The 22,186-nt window shown below is 41.3% G+C and overlaps 1 protein-coding gene across 4 annotated transcripts in view; it reads right to left on the minus strand.

Moving 5' to 3' along the window:
* Window positions 1-699: 699 nt before the first annotated feature.
* The window catches only part of trak1a (trafficking protein, kinesin binding 1a), a 40,141-nt gene continuing 18,654 nt past the window's right edge, over window positions 700-22,186 (minus strand). For 3 of the 4 annotated variants that reach the window (XM_030749740.1, XM_030749738.1, XM_030749739.1), the window contains 14 exons: window positions 16,578-16,654; window positions 15,339-15,455; window positions 15,067-15,167; window positions 14,835-14,943; window positions 12,752-12,830; window positions 12,506-12,636; window positions 12,323-12,397; window positions 11,432-11,569; window positions 11,215-11,291; window positions 10,875-11,114; window positions 10,102-10,412; window positions 7,568-8,035; window positions 6,205-6,307; window positions 700-4,968 (listed from right to left, as the gene is read on the minus strand). In XM_030749740.1, coding sequence (XP_030605600.1) covers window positions 3,942-4,968; window positions 6,205-6,307; window positions 7,568-8,035; window positions 10,102-10,412; window positions 10,875-11,114; window positions 11,215-11,291; window positions 11,432-11,569; window positions 12,323-12,397; window positions 12,506-12,636; window positions 12,752-12,830; window positions 14,835-14,943; window positions 15,067-15,167; window positions 15,339-15,455; window positions 16,578-16,628 — 3,027 coding nt within the window. In that variant the 5' untranslated portion in view covers window positions 16,629-16,654 and the 3' untranslated portion in view covers window positions 700-3,941. Of the gene's footprint in view, window positions 4,969-5,816; window positions 5,914-6,204; window positions 6,308-7,567; window positions 8,036-10,101; window positions 10,413-10,874; window positions 11,115-11,214; window positions 11,292-11,431; window positions 11,570-12,322; window positions 12,398-12,505; window positions 12,637-12,751; window positions 12,831-14,834; window positions 14,944-15,066; window positions 15,168-15,338; window positions 15,456-16,577; window positions 16,655-22,186 lie in introns of all 4 variants that reach the window. The other variant, XM_030749741.1, reaches the window with a different exon arrangement.

Genomic DNA, 22,186 nt, shown 5'->3' on the forward strand with positions numbered 1-22,186 from the left:
CAACACTTAATCTCTGAGTGCTGGTTTGCTTTCTTTCTGAAGGCTTACAGGGTTGGCTGCGGTTTGCGTTTATACCAGCTGTCCATTCTGGGCTCTGAGACACAGCGCCCCCCAGTGGAATAAAGCTTTAAGTGGAACCACAAAAGTAGACACTCATTGCCCTCTTGTGTTCTTTGCTGTTCATTTGTAAAAGCATAGCCAGTGTAAGATTGTCCTTAAATATAGGTTGCAGAGCTGTATTATAGACGATGCCTGCAGTAACGTTTAAATTGGTAGACAGGTGAGTTAAAAAGCAGTGACACTGAAAAGATGAGTGGCTCTCTGAGATGTTACACGTTTCATGGTGGGTGCTCACTAATCGATATTCATGCTTACATGTATAAAGAAGAAAATGATGCTGCAGAATCAAAGGAGCACGGCTGTGGTCTCTGCGTGAACTTAGGTGTGGGGAGGCTTAGCATTAGAGAGGCCTGGCAGCAGAGAACTGCAGTAGTCCAAGCAGGGGGCGAATAATTCTGCATAATTTAGTGCCATTTGGTGAGACTGTGTCACGCTCGTTTTGCAATTACGGTAGAACTTTCCCATCCTTCCAAAGTCAAGTTATGTGTTGAATGAGACAAAACAAACTCAGTCTTTATTGTATTTATTATTTTATTCGACAGTACAGTCAGTTCTGTAGAATAGAACTCATTAGTCCATGACCAAAAAAAAAAAAAAGGATTTTTCCCCTTCTTTACCCAATATAAACTCAAATACTTTTTAAAAAGATTTTGTTAAGTTAGCATGACCATCTGTGTTGCGTAATTTACAATGCAATAACAATTCCCTTTTATGAGGTCGACACAAACAAGTTAAATCAACGTACTGTACACAAACATATGGCCCTACAGCAGATTACTGTTTGTCATAACTTACATTCAGATGAATTGAAGCACACACACACACACACACACACACACACACACACACACACACACACACACACACACACACACACACACACAAAGCCCATCTCATTGTGGCTTCAGTCTCATCACTTGTTTTTTTTTTTGTGTTTTTTTTAAATACTGAAAATGGTCTGATTTTGACAAAATACAAACTGCCCTGAAGCATTGAGCAGCATCAGTGTACTGTGGGTTTGTACCCACTGTTCGAAATGGAAATGTGTCTAAGATTTTACTCAAAGTACTCATAAAATGCTTAGCATTTAACTAAACAGTACAAACCTGCTGAATGAAAGGTTCCAAATGCTGTTGTGACATTTCGAAATAAAGAAAAAATCCTCAAAATTCCTTAATTTAAACAGTCATTCTGTTATAGACGTGCTCACTGTTCACAATCCAAGTACTTAAATGATTGTTAAATACATTTATTTGCCACCAGGAAAAAAACAAAACAAAAACACTGCTTATTTAGTCCCTTAATCATTAAGAATCACAGCAGGTCAGTATCACAGCCATCCATTCATCCCACTAATCACTCATTGGTCCAGATGCAATACCCAAACTCAAACTCTAATGGAAGCAACCTGCACATTTAGCACAAGTGCCTGAGCAGCAGTGAATGCAGGAAAAGCTGTATGACGAACCTGATGTGTGAAAATATGATTATTTAGGTGCTTTGCAGCACTTCATAGGGGGACTGTTCTATGGCCTTGTCAGGAACATGCATTCAAGTCTGAGCTCAAATGGCAGCCACTGGAACTGCTTCAATGACACCAAAACATTCAGCAGCAAACTGTTACACATGAAGCCACGGGCTCTTAAAACCACTGAATATTTCAAGTCATCCATCCATCAATCAATCAGTCCTCTTCTGCTTATCCTTTTCAAGTCATTCCTTTTTCTTTTTTGTTTTGTTTTACAGTTACATTCAAAAAATGGTACAAATCTCATCACTTAATATTGCTACACTCCTTTTCACTCCCATGTGTGTCTGACAGAATAAATAATAGGGTGTCAGTGTGTATGCAAATTATTCTACTTTGGAGCAGACTTGTATGCATACAATGGGCACTTGCAATATGACCAAAAATAAATAAATGGTGGAAACTAACTTCAAGCCTGCATGACAACAGTCCCTCCCCGTCTCCATCGGGGTGTAACTTTGGTTTACAGTGAAAGCTCAGGAGTCAGCATGTTGCAGAGGTTTTGCAGTGTTGCAGCTTCCATCTGGATTTTGCTGGGCTTAAAATGTTAGTGCCCATGTCATGCATCAGAATCTCAATGAATCCACCCAACATTCACTGTCGCCCTCAAGCTGACTCACGAATATGAAAACAGAGGTGAGCCAAAATTAGGGGGAAAAAAAAAAATCTAAGGTTCATACGTTCTCTGCAGGTTTGTAGTCACAGTGCTTTAACAGTAGCTAGACCTTGTCTGTATTCCCCTCAGTGTATGTACCACATGTTCCCTGCAGTGTCCAAAACCTCTTAATATGACAAAAACAGAGGGCTACAAACATCTCCTATTGGCATAGGCAGGTTCAGATGCAAAACAGTTACAAATCTGCACAATTATGTACCCTCCTCTTATGCATATCATAATAATAAAAGGCAACATAAACTATGAAGTAATCAACTGAAACAAATGCAAATCCATATTCCACTGACATACAGTATGTTTGGTTTTAGGCACATAAGAAAAATTCAGTCACAGCAAGAGGACATAAAGCCCCAATCTGGATTATTTTTTAAAGTATAAATTACAAAAAGGGGTTCCTGGCCATTGCCAGTGTACGTAGCATAGCTTTAAACTGACTCCAGTCCATTGCAACATGTACACAAGAAAAAAAGTCCAAATACGCAGTTGCAAGAAAAACATGGGAGCAATATTCAGAAAATGCAGCCTGAACTACATCTGTCACAATTCTAGACAAACACGATTAAATGTGTTTAACAAAGACATTAAAAGAACAACTGTTTGTGTGTTAGTTTAGTCAGATTGTGTTTCTCTATGTGAGACTTAAATATAGATCAGATTCAATTTAACGAGTGGTCACTGCAGAAATCCCAGTTATTCAAAACTTTTCCTTCCAACTGTAAGAAAAAAAAAAGTTGTAGGATCAAGATTTTCTGGTTTTGCTTTGGCTGACGGTGACATTAAGTCTTTGGCAACACTGGGCTGACACGACAACGATAAAATGGTAATTTTTGTGCACACAATATTGTTATCTCCTTGGCTGCACAATGATCAACTCAACAGTTGGAAAGCAAAGCCAAAAACTGGAGGAGTATCTTGTAGTCAGCAGATTTACATATATGAAGGTTGTTAATGGGGGGAAAATGCTTTTTTTGTATTTGTATAAAATTTTTGCATTGATAAATAACGGCCGGCAAAAGAGCCACAATACACCAGATTTAATCTTAAAGTAAAGGTGACATCTGGTGGTGTGAATGCACTGATTGTGTACTACTGAAATATACTGCATCACCCCAGTTTCTGCATAAATAATCAAGACAAAAGAGCATATTTAAAATTGTTGCATTTTTCTGTTAAAAAAAAAAACAAAAAACAGGTGGTGGTGGGGCATGTACACCAGATTGGGCCTTTAATATTATACTATATAACACAGTATACTGCATATACAATATGCTGTGCAATTATGACAGACAGGAAGGCAACATCATCACTCTAGCCTGACAGAATATGAGTATAACACAGTGTAACAGTTGCAGCCACCATCTCCATCCCACCATTTCATTCATTCGGTCCTCACTGATCACGACTCTTTAGAAAGATGAATAACTGTGTTAGTGAATGTGTAGGTGGGCTGCGTCGCTCATCTGGTTTTACCTTTTTTCATCTGGAGAGATGCTAGCAGTGTAGTTGCTGATGCTATTTGGTTTTGTAAATGAATGTATGTGTACACGTGTGGTCATGTCATAAGTATTGTATTGTAAAATATGTGAGACTTTGTGTTATAATATGATCTTACTTCTATTATGTCCCAGTTTCATCATCGTTGTGTTTGTCGTGTCTGGTTGAATCCCCCAAATCACCGTTTGGCCTGGTGTGTCTCTGTATTATTGTCTGCGGTGTGACCATTTCCAATGCATTTAGAGTTTGCGGTACGTGCACGCCCTTTGTGACCAGCGTCTTGTTTGGTTGCACTTTGCCCATTTCCTGTGTGTGCGCTGTGAGTTGTGTATGTGAGGTTTGCATCGTATGTGGTATGAGTATCTCTGTGCTGGGGGGAACTCCTGGGTCTTTCATCACCATACTGGCCCCCACCATGGCGGGATAGCTTCGATTCCTCCTCAGTCCTGTAAGTCCTCCACCGAGCGTGTTGTTCCCCAGTCCAGTAGAACCAAAAGGACCTAACAGAGTACTTCCAGATGAAGCTGAAGCAGAAAGAGGGGATAGGGTACGGAAACTTTTCAGTTTGTCCACAAGTCGCAGGTTTGTCATCTCTGTTTGGCTGTCATCATCTGCCTGGGCCCCCATCTCTCTTTCTGCCTCCCCCAGCACTTCCCTCAAAATGGTACGAGCCGGCTTAGAAGCGAGGAAGGTATCATAATACGATGAGGTGTCACTGGAAGGGCTAAACTGAAACACGGGACCCGTAGTGGCTAAAGAAGCTGATTTGGAGTGAGGTGAGCTGGGTGGGGTGGAAGGCTGGAGGAGAAGGGTGTCTGGACGTTTTCCCGACTGTTCCAGTCTGTCCGTGCACCTCTGCGCCCCTCCCAAGATTGCTGAAGCATCCAGCCCTCGGTCCCAGCTGCATGGGTTGTACACTGAGGCAGAAATCCCATTCTCCAGCAGGAGGCGCACCAGGCCTAGAGAGGTGCTGGTGGTCTTAGTGGAGTCCCTAAGGTTGGTGGAGGACTCGGCGTGGGAGAGGGAAAGGCGGCGAGGAGTGCAGCAGGGAGTGTAGGAAGGAGTGGGTGGGGCTGAGAACGGTACAGGGGAGGCAGTAAGGGCAGGTGTGCCAGCGCAAGCACTGCTCTGACAAGCAGCCATGGCTGGGCTGGAGATGGAAGAATGAGGAGAGGAGGAGGGGATTGGGAAGGCAGAAAGAAAGGAAAATTTATGTGGTGACTGAGCAGTGCATACAAGTTTAGGCTCAAGTCTGCACAGTGATTTGTAGTTATGACTCAACACTGATTCTAATTGCAGTCAGAAGCATCAAGGCTTACAGACATTATCCACACATTTAACAATTTAATCACACAATAAGTTAGTTATTTCAGCCCTGTATCGGTGGTGAAGAGGCATTAAGCATAGCAGTCCAATTTCTAGGTTCTTAACTGCTCTACGGGGAGTAGTCTCCCCTGCAGGCACTGTCACATGACCTTTATCTGGTTTTTGGGTCAGATGGGAAAAGTTGTCAAAAAGATTGAGACTGAACTCCAGTTCTGAGTTGAAAGCTGGCCTTTAGCGTTGAAAAGTGAGTGATCTCCTCTCAGCCAATTCTCAGAACCCTTTGTTCAGTCAAAAATTGGACCTCTTTGCTTAGTTTACTTCCACCAAGTATAACTTGGTTAGATTTAATCAGATTTGATCAGTGATTGGATTCTTTGGGACGTCAGGTTTGTTAGTTACATAGGGGCTTATTGACAGGCAAACTTACGAGGCAAATAACGCACGCTGTGCTGTGACTAACTAGAGTACACAGCTTTTAACTGTAATAACAAGTCTCTGTTTGCGGGATGTTTTGGCAGTTTAGTGCTTGCGAAATTTGCCTCAGAAAGCCGCCCACAAGTTGCCGCCAAATAAGTTTGACTGGACAAGAGGGACGGTGCAAATTCTCCAGAGTTATTCCCGTTCACACACACCAACAAGTCTTTAGAAATGCACTACCATGCATTTCCTCACCCATGTGCACACTAGTAGGTGTACTCAATGGGCTTGCTCTACTTCGGCCATAACAACCATATGATACAACTCCAGTTCTTCTTCCTCATCACATGACCTGTTAAGCCAATCAAGACAGCAGGGAAATGGAGAGTTAAGAGCCAGGTCCTGTGGCAACAAAGAAGCCTCGAAATCTACTTTTGATGACAGTGAGAGAAAACTTTATTTAGACTATCAAGCCATGACCAAGCAAAATGGACAATAACTATTGTAGGTACCATTTGGTAAAGATATAACACAATATATCTGCCTGCCAGCTGTTGATCATTATAGTTTACATTACACAAATCAGGCTACAAAGTTTGATCAGGTAGAGTATTTAAGATATGTGTGCTTTCTTTCTTTTTACCTGGGGGATACAGAGGTCAGCTGATCAGAGGGGTGGAGAATCCTGCAGGTGGTGAATGTGTATGTGGAGCTGGTGTGGGACATACACTTCCCTGGGAAATGAACTAGAGGAAAAAGCAAGGGGAGAAGGGAAAGGCTGTTAGTACTAACACAAAGTGAACCAAACACTACTAAACAAAAGCAATGTTTACAACAAAGTGGAGAAAATAGGACATGGACAGTTCAAGACCCAAGCAAAAGCACCAGCTTCCCCCCAGTTTCGTTCTGTTAGGACGAACTTTGAGTTTTGGAAAACGTACTTGGTGAGAGTGAGCCCTGATAACAAGAAACAGTAGCTGAATCTGTTACACACTTGTCAAATGTCCATCCATCCATTTTCTTCCACTTATCCTTTGCAGGGTCCTGGGGGGCTGGAGCCTATCCCAGCTGTCATAGTTAGGGGTGCACAGGTTGTCAGCCTGTCACACCTATGGGAAATTTGGAATCACCAGTTAACCTAACCCAGGACCTTGTTGTTATGAGGGAACAGAGCTAACCACAGCGCCACCCTTAGATATACAAGATTCATAAAAATCAATATTACCTGGGGGAAAAAAGAAAACACACACACACACACACACACACACACACACACAGAGCAAGGTTAAAGTCACCCACTCCCACAAGATTTGCACTGGGATCTCTGGAGCATGAGGGATATCAGTGCCATGGCAGTCATCCACACCAAAGCCCCTCAGTCAGCTCCAATATTAGCCAGCCGTAGACGTCACGAGTTCATGTGACTGGAACAGCTGTCCTAATAGCACTTGACCTGCATGTATTTCAGAATTAGCTGGACCTCAGCCATATTTCTGTATCTGTGTGCTATAGTACAGCTTAGTGCGAAATGTTAAACCCCAATGGTGCTCCTAATCAGGGTTCTAAGTGTGTTGTAAAATACACCTAAAGATACTAAGTTAAGCTTCAAGACGAGCTTTGCAAAAGATGGAGAAGCGTGACTGGCTGAAATAAAGCAAAGTGTGGCAGAACTGAGAAGGAAAAGCTGCAGATGGAAACTGATGTAAATTAAAGAACAAAAATAAAAACATGTACTCTGTCTCGCTGCGGTTCAACGGCTGCGTACACAAGGACAGCTCCTGGGGGGTGGGGGTGGATGAGTATGCAGGTGTGTACACATGAGCGTGATCATGCAGGAAGGGATGTCACATTGGGATTGTCAGATGTCCAGTGAATCCTTTCTCCTGCCTCTAAACCTCCCACCCCTGCTGTTCTCCCTTGTCCCCTTTATCCCCATGCTTCGGAGTCAACATGAAGATATTGTGGTTTGATGCAGTGCTGTAACCCCAGCTAAGAGGCTCCCTCACCAGGCATGCGGTCCACAGTGTTGGGCTGTAAGGCTTGGCGCTCTTTGAGGTCCACGTGCCCGTTGATATCGGAAGAAGAAAGGAGAGGGGAACATGGGGAAGGGTTGGAGAGAGGAAAGGGCATGCTTGCAACATGTCCATCTTTTCCTTGGACTACATCCCCTGCCCCACAGATTGTTCCATTCAGTGTGTCTGACCGGCTGTTTTCATCAGCGTCACCATTTTTCTTGCAGCAGACTGAGGGAGTAGAGGTAGAGCGAGGCAGATCTGTGGCAGCAGGGCTCTCTCCTGTAAATGAGTCACACGATACTTCGTCCTCCTCTGGCTGGTCCAGTTGCCAGCTGTCCTCCTGTTCCTGTTCGTGCGCTAAAGTGCGAAAGCCCTTTGTGACCACGCCGGGCCGGTGATCCAGCAGAGCGCCCATGTGAGGCTGAGCCAGCTGCTGCCATGCGTGGAGTGTAGCAGAGCCTGGGAAAAACAGAACATCTTCAAGTTACACAAAAATCAACATCAAAAGAAGTAATTTCAGCTATTTTTTAACAAGCTAGAACCCACTTTCAACATGCATACAAAGATTCCCACATAGTCTGTGATGAAGTTTCTCAAAAACAAAACAGATATTCTTTAAATGCCAACTCAGACACTTCTGTGGTGTTGGTGAAGCTTTTCTACATTTCTAATGCTGAGAGAACAACAGATAAAAGTTCATTAAAGTGTGACTTATGGGGGACTTATTGTGCTTATCAAGATTTAAACAATTCCTGTACTGTTCAAAAGGAGATCAGATCAAATTCCCACAACTATGTCTGTTTATCCTCTTAAAGCGTCTTTACTACAATGTCATACTGTATGCAAACATACAGATGTCATTTTTGTGTTTACTGTTTTTACTGTTAAGACATTATATATACAAACATATGCACAAGGCAAGCTGCGAGTAGAAATGTAGACACACCTGCAGTGGCATTATCACATATACTCAGACAGGACAAACGGGCCACATTCTTAGGTTATTACATGGTTGCAGTGATTCTTCATGCAGTACATAGAGCTTCACACACACACACACACACAGCAGTGAGGGTGCCTGTCATGGCAAAGTAGAAATGTCTATAGACCAACGTGTCTTTGCACAGTGAATTGCTTTTCTTCTTATGATGCATTTTGAGAGATGCCAGTACAAAAACAAAAACAGAAAATCAAAACTACCACAGAAGGAATAAGAGAAAAGGAAGGTGAAAAAATGATTAAGATTTTATTCAAGAAATCATCAACGAAAACAAACAGAGAACAGAAAAGAGTAAAGTGGAAAGAATTGAAAGGCCAACAAAAGAAGAGTGAAATAGGTGGATAGTACATACAGCATTACGGCACTAATGAAATCTCTGGCCAGAAACTTATGAAGAACATCCATGTCATGCAAATCATTTCAGCTAGCCATTAATTAAGAAATAATGATCTAAGAATAATTTACATCACCTCTCATTTCTAATCTAATCATCATTAGACCTGAAGTGAAACATTTCAATGTCTTTTTGTTCTTTACATTTCACATGTTCATGTTTTTTTGAGTGGTTGCAACTTCAGGTTTGGACACAAGGTGGCGCCACCATACAGTATGTATGGAAGTCTGTCTATTCCAGTGGACAATATTGAATGAATAATTTAAAGTGGTCACAAATACAACTTAACAAAAACAAGTTAAGGATATAAACAGAAAATTCCTCTTAACTCTTCTGCATGAGAAATATTTGCTGTTGTAAATGTAACAATAATTGCTCTATTTCGACTATCCAACTCTAAGAATTCAATATATAATATATAAAGCTCCCCTATTAAAACAAGGTATACGAAATATATTCAGCATGTGCAGTTCAAATACCATACAGGAAATCGCTCATTGCAATTGTAGTAGTGTACAGTGAGCATATCTTTTTATGTTAAGTAAGGCTTTTTATGAATTTTGGCTGTGCAAAACTTTATAGTTTGAGGATGATGGTTGAAACAAATACAAGGAAAACAGTACTATATATATTTTTAACTATAGGCTCCTTACACAGCAGGCTGTTAAATATTCTATATTTCAAAGAAACAGCGCAGCTGTGTATGTCTAAAATAAAAGGAGTGTTGGAGATTTAAACTACCATCCTGTTGCACCAACCTCTCCAGCAGACCTGTGGCTAAAGCCACTGAAGGCTGTGAGCTTGAGAGACTGCTCAGCTCCATCAAACTGGAGCTCCTTGGCAGGTTGTAAGGATCTGGTGAGGCACTCACAAAGATCTTGGACTGATTGCATTCGTGAAAAATTAGATATTGATTCTGGTTCTGAGGGGCTTGGCTTTGGGACTCACAAACCTGGGTGTGTGTTCTGGGAGGAGTAAGTCTGGAATTTTGTGCCAGGTTCTGATTTTGATTGCGTTTTTCCTTCAGAATCTCATTTTCATTACAAATGGCTTTTTCACTGCTGCAATTCAGATTTTCTTTTTCAGTATGTGGAAGGTTAGAGGACTTGTGGCTCTGAGGGGAATAATCACCTTCTAGCGGCTTTACAATCTGCAGCTTCTCCGGCAGGTAGGACCTTGGTGTGAATGAGTATCCAGACCAGATGCTTCCAACTGAGGAATGCGAGCACAGCGAGAACAAACTTTCTGTTGGGGTTCCTGGGCCTCCTTTTTCCTCCTCTTTGGCCAGGTAAGCCAGCTTTCGCTCCCTCTCCTCCTCAAAGAAGCGTTTTTCTGAGAGGTAGTTGTCCCGGCGGAGTGACAGGCGGCGCAAGGCTGCCTCCAAGTCCCTGCTGCCCGGAGTCCCAGGGGTACCAGGGGGGCGCTTGTTAGAGTCCTCTGACCTGAAGAGGGAGACAGAGACAGTTTTCTGTGAAACACTACAAAGCTCTTACAGTTATTTTGTTGAGTTAATTTGATCATAAAGTGATAATGACAAATGACAAGTCATGTAATTTCTTCCAATTCACTGTTCAAGTATATAAAATGCTCGCAGTTCTTTAAAATATCATTTACTCATTGACTTCATTTTTTTTCTGAATGACATCACAGATGAAAACATTTAAGATTTTCAGCTTGCTGTCAGATATCACAAAGAAACAAAGGAAAATGGCACATCTGTGAAGCTGGAGCCAGCCACTGTTTGCCAAATTTTCTTGGAATGAGACATTTAATTATCAAAATAACTGCAAATTAACACTCGTGTCAATTGGCTAGTTGCTGCATCTCAAACTTAGAGACATTTCATCAAAGCGTTACACTCCATCATTAAAATCTGCGGTCTGCAGTGGGAGCGGTGTCCATACCAGTCATCAGGATTCTCCAGGATACTGCTAGTCCTGTTGTCCAGGTAGATCCCACTTCCCGTCTCACTACCATAAATGGAGTTGGAGCGTGGCGTGCCCACCCTGCTGGAACGCCCCGAGGTGAAGCATGAAGTCTGATTGGAGCCTGGGATATTGAGAGGGGAGGGGGCTACGGAAGAACGCTGCTGACGCATCAGATTGAGGTTTTTCACTGTCTGGAACACCCGCTTTGGATGCAGTCTGCAGACACACGACCACACCAAGATGGAATTGATTGGAAACTATAAAATTATTACAAATCATTAAGACAGTCAGACCAGAATTCAAAAACTGAATGTACCTCTGCTCTTCTACGTCTGGATCATCCATTTGGAGTTCCTTCCTCATGGTGCCCTCTATTTCTGCTGCCAGTGAGTCCTGGAGAAGAAGAAGAAAAAAAAAAAAAGTAAAAGTGATTTTTCTGCTGATTGGGCCGTGTTGATACTGTGATACAGACAGACGGTCTCTCACGTGTACAATTAATTTGCATTGTGATAACCCTTAACCCATTCTCTCACCATCGGGAACAAACCCAGGGAATGGAAACGCCTCGGTGTGCTGAGTGGGAGAGTTTTATTTCTCAAGTTCTTCAGTTCCTCCTGAGCTTCATGGAGCATCTCCATACACTCTGCATACTTGTCTTGCAACTCCTGCAACTGAAAGTGAAGAAAGGAAGAACAGATGAGGATTTTAATAATGAAGAAAGTTAAATGCATTGCAGCAGTGTTTGAACTCCAACTTGGAGTTCATTTGTTTCCTGTTTATCAGTGAAGGGACTGACTTTTATTACATTTGCTTCTTAGAGAGACTGAGAAGGGTAATATACAGTAATGTCAAATTCAGTGATATAATATTTGTAGACTGTGGGGTTATAAAAGCTGCAACCAACCACGCCTTCAAGACGCTATAAAAACCAGGAGAAGCCATAATAAGGCCCTTGAGCAGTCTATTACGCATGTTATTGCACATGCTCCACATGCATGTGCAATAACATGCGTAATAGGTTTTCAATCTTTTTCCAGTTTTAGTTTTTGTCACTTTGGTCAAATAGGCCAACACAACTAGCAAAAGAGGCTCAAGTGTATGTTTGTTGGGATGGGATGTCTACATGACTGTGAGTAGAGTATTTGTAATCTGTATACTAAATTCCTTAAATCTGCTCCTGATGAATATTAATAATAAATGAATCATTTTTAAACAATAAAAAAAAACAGACTGAAACCATCAAAACCAACTTGAAAAGGGAACTGAAAACAAAAATAGAAAAAAATCTAAATAAAAACTAATGAAAAAAGACAAAACTGATGGCAGAGAACAGTTATACTACACATTTTCCCCCTCTGGCAGCACCCGGCACTGCAGAAAACACAGTGCTGTGGGCACGGCGAGCAGGCTCTGGACTGCCATACCTCAGCAGTGAGTTGTCGCTGGGCGTCTTTGGCTGCACCTAAGTGCTGAGTCAGCTCCTCATTTTCCAAAGCATACTGAGAACACACCAAACAAAAACGGGACAGCAGGGTGTGAAAAAGACCGCAACCAAAGCATTTTTTAGCATTTAACATAATCTAAGAGAGGTATCGGGACTTTCGTACGAGCTTGGCCTTCTTCTGGAGGTCGACTATCTGGGAGAGGAGGTGTGTGATTTCCTCCTGCTGTCTGGAGGCATCTTCAGTCTTCCTGGCCAGCTCTTCAGCCAGAGAGGAAATCTGCATGTTGGCATCGCCTGGGAATGAGAACAGGTGTTCAGCAAAATGTGGGTTATGGCCACACTGCTTCTAGAGAGTGACTGCAATTTAAAATGAAAAAAAGAAAACAAAATAAAACTATAAAATACTCACGTAGTTCTTTGACACAGTCATTGACAAGTTGCTGTTCTTTTTCCTCATAGCAGATAGTTTCTGTCTCCAAATGACTTGCCTGGATGGACAAACAAAATAATCAGGCATTACTAATCAAAACCACACACTGTGGGCATTCTTATCCTAATAACTAACTTCTTATCAAAGCTAAGAGAAGATGCTTATACTGTAAAGACTTAGATGAAGGTTTTCAGAATCTATGAAACAGTTTGGGATGGTCACAGGATCTCTATTTGTCAACAGTAATATTTTGTCGGACAGTGCACGAGAGAGGTGAAAAAGAGTGCAGGCAGGGTGGAGTGGGTGGAGACGAGAGTCAGGGGTGATTTGTGACAGAAAAATAGCAGCAAGAGTGAAAGGAAAGGTTTATAAGATGGTAGTGAGACCTGCTATGATGTATGGTTTGGAGACAATAGGGCTGACAAAAAGGCAGGAAGCCGAATTGGAGGTGATAAGATTTCAAGATGCTACAATTTTCTTTAGAAGTGACCAGAATGGACAGGATTAGGAACCAGAACATCAGCGGGACAACTCAGGGTGAGCAATTTGGAGACAAAGTTAGAGAATCAAGGCTGGACATGTGCAGAGGAGGGACAGTGGATATACTGGGCAGTAGGGTTTAATATTTTTCCCGAAAATGACATGAATCAAATCCCGGGAAATGACGAGCCATTTCCCGGGAATCCCGGGAAAAAGTTTATTTATTTATTTATTTTAATTAGGCCTTCTGTAGCCTGTGTCGGCCTTAACCTATTGTGATATTGTAGATGTAGCTTTCCAGCTATGTCCTGTTATGCCCAGTAGGGGGCAACGTCGGCTTGATTAACGCAATAAAACCTACATCTGGACATTCGAGTGCTCGAGCTATGCGGTGTTGTATCGTTCCTCAACACTCCCTTAACAAATATAATTCGAATATTCCTCCACTGTACATGGAATTATACCAAGATATTTTACAACTGCTGGTGCAAAACAATACGGTTCATCTCCACACAGCATTGATAAAGGCTCAGCCACGCTGTCGTGGCGACATCTGTTGCGCTATATCTCCACCAGTGGAACGCTGTAATAGTCATTGAAAAGTTAACTACCGTACTACACTATAATATGGCATAACACAGGGCCTTGAGTAATGCACTACGACTTGGTCATTGCCATTCTGGCAACAACAAATTTATAACACCGTGTCTGAGGGTTAAAGTAGGTTCGCTGTGAATCGTCTATTGAAAAACTGGCCGATCCTTATAGCCTAAAAAATATACATTTTACTCAACCCCATTTTAAAAGCGAAATATGTTAAAGCAATCTATTTCATGATAATTTCTTCACACATTAGGCCCGTATCCTAATTCATGATTGTTAGTAAGCGGCTGCAAACGAGGAAAAGAAACACTCGAAGTTAAACAGATATTTCTTTATTGTTCAGGGCAGGCATATTTTATAGGCTATATAATGCAATATAACAATATATAATAATATAAAATTATATAATACAAAATACTTTAGGGTAAACACATTGCCTACGATTTCAACAAATTAAAGAGGAAAAAAGTACAACTGTGTAATACCTCTATTAAAACGCTTGAGATGAAGGCTGAAGCCTTAAACGGAGGCTGAACGTGCCTGAAATGAAGAGTAATGCTTTTCGCATTAAACGAACCCTTCTCTCAATATTTCCTTAAATTTAACATTCTGAAGCTTTCTTTTCTTTCTGAAAGTCAAATCGACGCGCGCGACTTTTTTCCCGGTTTCCCGTCTAACGTTTCCCGGGAAACGGGAAATGGTTCTGATCGCATTTCCCGGGAATCCCGGATCCCGGGATTAAACCCTACTGGGCAGAGGATGCTGAATATGGAGCTAGAAAAGAAGAAGGCCATGAAGAAGACTCATGGATGTAGTGAAGGAGGACACGCAGAGGGTTGGTGTGACAGAAGAAGAAGTAGTAGTAGTAGTAGTAGTAGTAGTAGTCGTAGTAGTAGTATGGTAATACATGCCTGCTGGACTGTCACACAACAAAAACCAAAATGTTTTGTTTTGATCTCCACTGCATGTGTATGTATACCTCAGACCGCAATGATTTGTTTTCTTCCTCCAAATCTTTGAGTTTCTTCTGCAAAGACTCGATGGGGAAAAAGTTTGGAGATGACACACTTGGTTCACTGGGACGGACACTGTGAACACAAAGGAAAGTGATGAATGACTTAAACTGATAAAAAACAAAAAAAAAAAAATCAACAGATTGCTAGATTTTTTTGCTGAACAGTGAAGAAAGGAAGTAATAAAAGGAGACTTACGGTGTAGAGGTAACGGACTCGCCTTCACTTTCTTCGGCTGCATTGGTGTAGAACTGTAACAGCTCATCTTTCATGGACAGGTCATGACGCAGCTGAGACACCTGTAAGAAGACGGTTAAAGTCCGAGGAGAAAAGGGGGTGCATGTGGGTTTCAAGACATACTCAACCAAACACGAGGTACCGTTCAACACAGACATACACGACATAGATTATTAAACATTTGCCACCACCAAATACTGAAGCCCCGACAAACACACACATTTGTTGCGTACCTCCTCTCGTATGTGCTCCACTTGCTCCTCCAGCAGTTCATTCCTCTCGCTGAGAGCTTTGTTTTTCTTCAGCAGCGACTGCCCAATGCGAGCTGCTAATTCCAAGTCACGCTCTTTCTGCACAAAAACACGGCCGTGTTCAGCAAAAGGATTGAAACAGTTTAGTAAATTAATAATTAAACATTTGCAAAGAGCCATGCAAGTAATTTCCCCTGCTTCAGGTCTTTATGTAAACGAAACCGTACAACGTTAGTCCAGTTAGGTTTTAATATATAGATCCTTCTTTCAGCTGCTGCCTTATCTGCAAGATGCAACCCTGCCAGGGATTTGTCTCTCCTCCTGGTCTCGAACTGGACAGCGATCATGCATTAGGCAAATGTGTTAATGACTACACTGTGGAGCTTTACTCTTTAATATACGGACTTATGTTTTTGTCTCTGTAAAAAAAATTATTTAAAAAAAAATGTTCCTGCACATTTGTCAGAGTAGTTAACCTACTATTTTAAATGGCACTTGTTCAACAGAAACCCCCAAACCAGCTTTAAAAGTTGGGGAAGATTCAAATACTTGAAGAAAAAGGGCAAAACAAAAGAATAAAAGAGGCTGACAGTAACACAATATCTACTAATGACTAAATACAAACCTTTGTGATACCTCAAAAAGGAAACATTAGTACTTCAATCACAATCTTCACCGGACAACTGCTGTCAGTTAACATGAACCAGTAATTTAAAAACTTATTAACTTGCCACTCCTGTTTTTAATCAGTAGGTCTGGGCACACCTAATAGAACTATTTGTTGGCAACTATCAGCAAAGCAAATACTGTAATGGTTTAATGTGATACTACAAATAAAAGGCAGCTAAAATGGTGAGAAGTACACAGATCTAAATATTAATTGTTTTCACAGTAATAGAAATCATGCGTTTGTTGATGGTGTGATATTTGTCTAAGCTGTGTTTTTACAATGCTTTCATGTCTGTCTGGTTGCTTAGTTCATACTTTAACAGTGATGTCACTCTGTTTTCCGTCCTGTCCATGTTGGTCACTGCTCAGCTGGGGAGGATAAAGTTACATTTGACTATCAGCTGATGGAAAGAAGTTTTATGGTGCTGCTCTGTTTGTCGCGACCCTGATAAAGTGACCTGTGTTTTGACTATTACATAATGCCGTTTGACCGAAGGTCCTTTGCCTGCCTGCGCTCTGGTCTTCTGTTTATTCTGCTTTGGCTAATTTTACCTCTTCCAGCAGTCGAGTGACAGCGTCAATGTCGCTGTAGGTCTTCGTCATCTGGCCCACTCTGTCAGCGCACAACACTGCAGACGCAGAAACAGACAGGGAGAGCAAATGGTGTTTAGTTACTACATTCAATAATACTAATCATGTTATCACGAGCATGATCACTCGACTTTTTGAGTTTTTACCATGTACGTGTCCATACAATCCACAATCACACTAAACAGCTTTATAAGCAATTTTTTGGGGGGGCAACTTGCTGCCTATTCTTTAAAAGTTCCTTATTTTATGTCAAATTTAAAAATTAAATATATATTTAAGATAAAAATCTTAGATTTCATGTCTTAAATGGTTGTTTTTAACTGTTTAAAACTTCTCATTAGTTCTTATTCTTATTGTATTACATTTAGATTTGTAGTCACTGAGCTCTGTATTTTGATTTTTATCATCATTACTTTGAGATATTTTGGCTTCTCTGAGCTCTCGCTTGATTGGATGCTCTGACACAATCTTTTCCCAACTTTTAGGATAAATCAAGCTTATTTAATATACAATAAGCAAGCATTATTTTGAGATTCCTAGTATTCCAGGAATATTAAAAAAAGCCTGTTAACATGTACATCACATTTCACCTGTTTACCAGGTGCAAAAATAAATCTTTCTATAGATCTCGTTTTTGTTCAAACAATTTGCGACATGTTGATTCAGCTGTTTGAAGCTGTTCATTTCTACAATAATGTGTTGTTAAAAAAAAAAGCAATTTTTCCATATTCACATATGGACATAAAGGATGTGGAGCGCATTCGTTTTATTTAGCTACATGCAAATGCCAGGTTTTATAGCCCTGTGCAGCACACAGCACAGACTGGACTTCACATTGCAACTAGAAGGACTGACGAGCGAACAGTAACGTCACCCTTCCGGCACTAATTTCATGAATGCGTAAATACGCCTACAATGACCCTCCGCATAGCTTAAGGTTTTTGTTCCAAGTAAGTGACTCAGAAAAGATATGTTATTGAACGCTGACACAGAGGTCGGCAAGAAGGGCCACGCCTCAGCCCTGTTGTTCATTATAAACCCTTCGTCCTCAAACAGCTCTGACTTTACATTTTTATGATTTAATAGTTTAAACTGGAAATGTTCTTGATAGAAAACCTGCGACAGTCAGAAGCTTTAACAATCTTAAACATTCAAACCAGCTTGCCTGCTCCTGAACTGGTTTCCAGCACTGGTTTCACTGCTTATTCTTTATTGAAAAATGTATTGCAACTTTTGCTGAAGTCACCTGTCAGTGTAGATATTTCTGAACAGTGGCCACTGATTGAAAAGTGAGACTTTCATAATCAAGCAGCTGCATAAATTTATGTGGAAATGCTGGATTATGGCAGAAACTCGGGGGGGGGGGCACTTTCATGGTGAGTTTCAGCCCGAGAGGACCAGCGGTTCACCCCTGCCCCTGAGGCCCAGGGGAGCCTTTAAAATGTAAATGTTGTGAGCTTTACAAATGCAAAACAGAATAATATGGAGCCATCAAGTGCCACAAAGATACTGACTCCATTTAAAGATCTTTTTTTTTTTTGCTTATTTTAGCTATAATGTCCTAAACAATCACTTTGATAGATTTGCAATATGCAAGACAGTTTATTAAGATGAATGACCTTATCTGGCAGTAGCAATAATCAGTGATGTTATTTAAAGAAATAAACAAATAAAATTAAAAAGTATAATTTATTTAAACAGTGAGGCTTTTCCCCTGCTGTCAGCTGGAGAGAGAAAGAGTGCGATCTCACTGTGTGCTGAGGAAAGGTTTAATTCTTTCAGTCCACATAGAAGTTTACTGCAGGTATTGAAGGAAAAATGTCATTTCATCCACATGCTAAATGGCGTGAAGGCCTGGCAGAATGCAAAAGAGCGGTGGCTAAGGCAAACAAGATATTTTCATGTCCTTGTATGTTGCAGAGAGCATGTACGCTGCTGGAAACCAATTAGACACAATGCTTGATGCTGGATAAAAGGTTAGTTAAGGATTTAATCTATTACTGAGTAAGCATGTAGAGCCAGGAAAGGCTGAAGCTTTACAAAGGCATTTTATTTGATTAAATAAAATGGCTTGTTCGCTGTTTACTTTTAGCCTAAAGTTTCAAGGGTGAGTCCAAATGAGGCCTAAAACCTGCACATAATGTTTTTTTGTTTCTTTTTACTGCTTTTGTTTCTGTGCTTTGATGTCATTTTCACAGTGAGAATGCTAGGAAACTGAAGTTTAGCATGTATAATGTGTGCCACCTGAGTTTGGCCTATTACCAAAAAAAAAAAAAAAAAGCACTTTCCAAGCAGCACTACAGGTTTTGCAACACTTTTCACAGAAACCCAAAAACTGAAACTAAAGTTTTGTTCTGCTGGTGAAGGGATCTCCAAAGTCAGGCACTGTCATTCTCTGAGGATCCTGAATGTGTGTATTGTTGAAACGTCGTCCAACAAATATTCACAAATGAAAATACGTCAACTGACACCGTAACTGGCTCCTTTCTGTGTCGAAAGGAGCCAGTTACGGTGGTTGGGAAAACTGGTTAAGATTCCTTCTGGAGAGATTTTTCCTGTCATGCCCAACTGGGAGATGATCCCAAAACCCACTATAGAGATTGTGCATCTTATCGGGCTTGAGAATGGTTTGGGATCCAGCAGGAGGAACTGGAAAGTGTAGGTAGAAGGACATCTGGAATATTCTGATCAGCCTGCTGCCACTGAGCACCGACTTTGGATAAGTGGAAGTAGAAATGGATGGATGGATCACAGTGGTGTTTAATCATAAAAGGCTAAAGGGTACTTTCTACTTCAAACATTAATATTTCAGTAAATATCTGTCAGACACAAGTGTTGCACACACACACACCCTTTTCTCACCCACAAACTTACTGGACCAAATTGGTATGAGGAAACTTGTGTACGTGCATGCATGCATACACACACACACACACACACACACACACACACACACACACACACACACACACACACTTACTTAATAACTGGCCTATTATGGGACTCTGCTGCTGGCAGAGTGCAGGCTGTTTGCTGGTCATCTGCCATGCTCTCCATGCTGCTTTAGTTCCATGGTAACACTCCACCCAGGTGAAGTGGCTAAGCTGAAAGCAGCGAGGATGGTTTGACTAACAAAAGCTGATATGACTACAGGAAGGACTCATTCTATTACTGATTGACTCTATTAAAACCACTTTGGTTAGAAACAGGCATTAAAGACAAAGGGGGAACAACACAGGTTAGAGAAGGTGACTGAAACCTGGATTATCAAAAAGGAAGTGTAACCTAATTCTAGGAGGTGAGCAGGATGTTTTCTTGATATATTATCCAAAGAGCAGGTAACTTAAGACTCTCTATTTCTATTTATTTTGCTCCAAGTTGGTGACAAAGAAAGGGGACATCAGACATTTGGTCCTTTTCAGCAGCACCTATCTGTGAAAACTATGTGGGTTCCACCCTCGGGGACAAGTAGAACTAAACATAATCACCTCAAAACAGATTAGAGTGATAATGTAATCAAACCTCTACATGAGAAGACCCTCGTGGCTCTCTGTTGTATGTGTGTGTGTGTTGCAGCAGGGATAGTGACTGTGCTTGAAGTCTGGAGTTACAGACATCCTAATAATCTTAACTGCAACACACAGGTTCACAGACAAAAAAAATAAAAAATAAAAATAAACACAGAGGGAATGAAATGAAGCCCTGTTATTCAAATTAATACCCCAAACACAGCCGGCGCAGACCATGAATTACCATGTTTATAGCTGGGGCAGCATAAAACATATCCATGCAACAGCAGCTGACTCTCATGCACTGACCAAACACTTCATATATTATTGAGCATTAATGCAAAGAGACCTTTTTTCTTGCTTAACACATGCACACATACACCGTAATGGCAATCTCTCATGATACGTGTCCTTCTCCCTCATCTCTTTTTAAGTATCCCTGAAACAAACCCTGAAAGGACTAAGCACAGGGTGAGCATGTCTAATGTCTAATGCTGGTGCTTCATACCAAAAACAAAAGTCACAGCTGAGATAAAAAGCCAAACCCATATTTGAACATGTCAGCCGAGCAGGTAGGTGAACCATGCCGTGTTGAAACTAAACACGCAAACCAAACAACCAGCATCACGGCGCACGCTCGCTGGATGAAAACACAGCCCTCAGAAGACGTGATACCCTTGAAAAAGGTTATATAAACAGCTATCTTAATGAACTTTGAGCAATAAGAACCAATTAATCACATCAAGAGATTTAGTCTAACGGTGCACATCTCAGGTAGACCCAAGAAGAGCTTACTACAGCTTCACCTTCACACAGAACTTGCTGCTCTTCATCCATTTCTTCATCCCCCTCCTTCAGTTTGGACCTTCCATGACTGGGAAAACAGGAATATTCCTCTTCCTCTTCTTCTTCTTCCTGCTTTGTGCTGTCATGTTTTGGCAAACACACATATTCCTCATCCTCCTTTGGCAATTCCAGATTGTCTTCATTGCCAGTCAAGAAGAGTGCCATCCTCAACTCTGATGCTTCAACTAACCAGGTACAACACCATGGTTCCTACCTGTGTGTGTTTTAATCTATCAAACAGTCTCCTAGTCTCTCTCTGTGTGTGTAGGTGCGAAAGCATGCATCCAATGCTGCGTTTGCTCCAAAGGCAAATGACTGTGAGTTTCTTTCTAAATGTATATGTCTCTCTGTACACTCCATGGTATGTCTGGTAAAGCATGTGTGTGTGTGTCCCTCCTAGTAATACCAGCTGACTCAGGTTCTAAGAGTGTGTGTCATTTATCTATTGTGGCCACTCAGTTAAACAACCTAACTCCTCCCCTTTTTCCTCAGTGAATGGAGTTCTCCACTCTGCTACAAACATGGGGTAGACTGGCACATTCACTCAGGTTGGGAATCTGCTTTTAAGGTTAATAAAAATGTAGGTTAAAACAGATTTAATCCCAAAGATGGGGGCATTAAAAATCTGTAATATTTATCCCTGTAATCCTCATCTGTTCTACCCATCCAGTGGTTTCCTTCTGTGTGGCTGCTGTGGTTCAGTCTGACACCTACCACAAGCAAACAAAAGAGAAACTGGCTTGGACAATGCAAGTCCAACAGATGCTCAAATTCCAATGAAACCAATCACTTTACAACTCCCCTACCCCCCCCACCCCCTTCAAGTGAAAGTAACTTGGTACAGTCCTGCTCAGCTCTATGGTGACAATAACACACAACCTGTTTCCAGGGTTGGGCCAGACACAGACACCTTCACAGGTGAATGTTTTTGCATACTATAGTTAACCTGCAGACAGTGCTATCATTAGAGATTTTGAGGGATAAGCAAGTGCACTTTGAATTGGAACTAAGCAAATATTTAAACATTTTCCTGCTGGATTTCTATTAACATAAAGTCAGTCAGAAAAAAGACTGGGAAAATGTGTTTGGTTTGTACAGCCATACAAACTGACCTTAGAAAATGCAAAGCACTGCGTACTCTAATCTTGTATGAACTGCATTTATTCACAAGGGCTCACCACACCGGGTAGCTCCGCATGTTTGATTTGGAAGCTT

Source organism: Archocentrus centrarchus, chromosome 16 (genome assembly GCF_007364275.1).
Source record: "Archocentrus centrarchus isolate MPI-CPG fArcCen1 chromosome 16, fArcCen1, whole genome shotgun sequence".
In the NCBI taxonomy this organism is placed as follows: domain Eukaryota; kingdom Metazoa; phylum Chordata; class Actinopteri; order Cichliformes; family Cichlidae; genus Archocentrus; species Archocentrus centrarchus.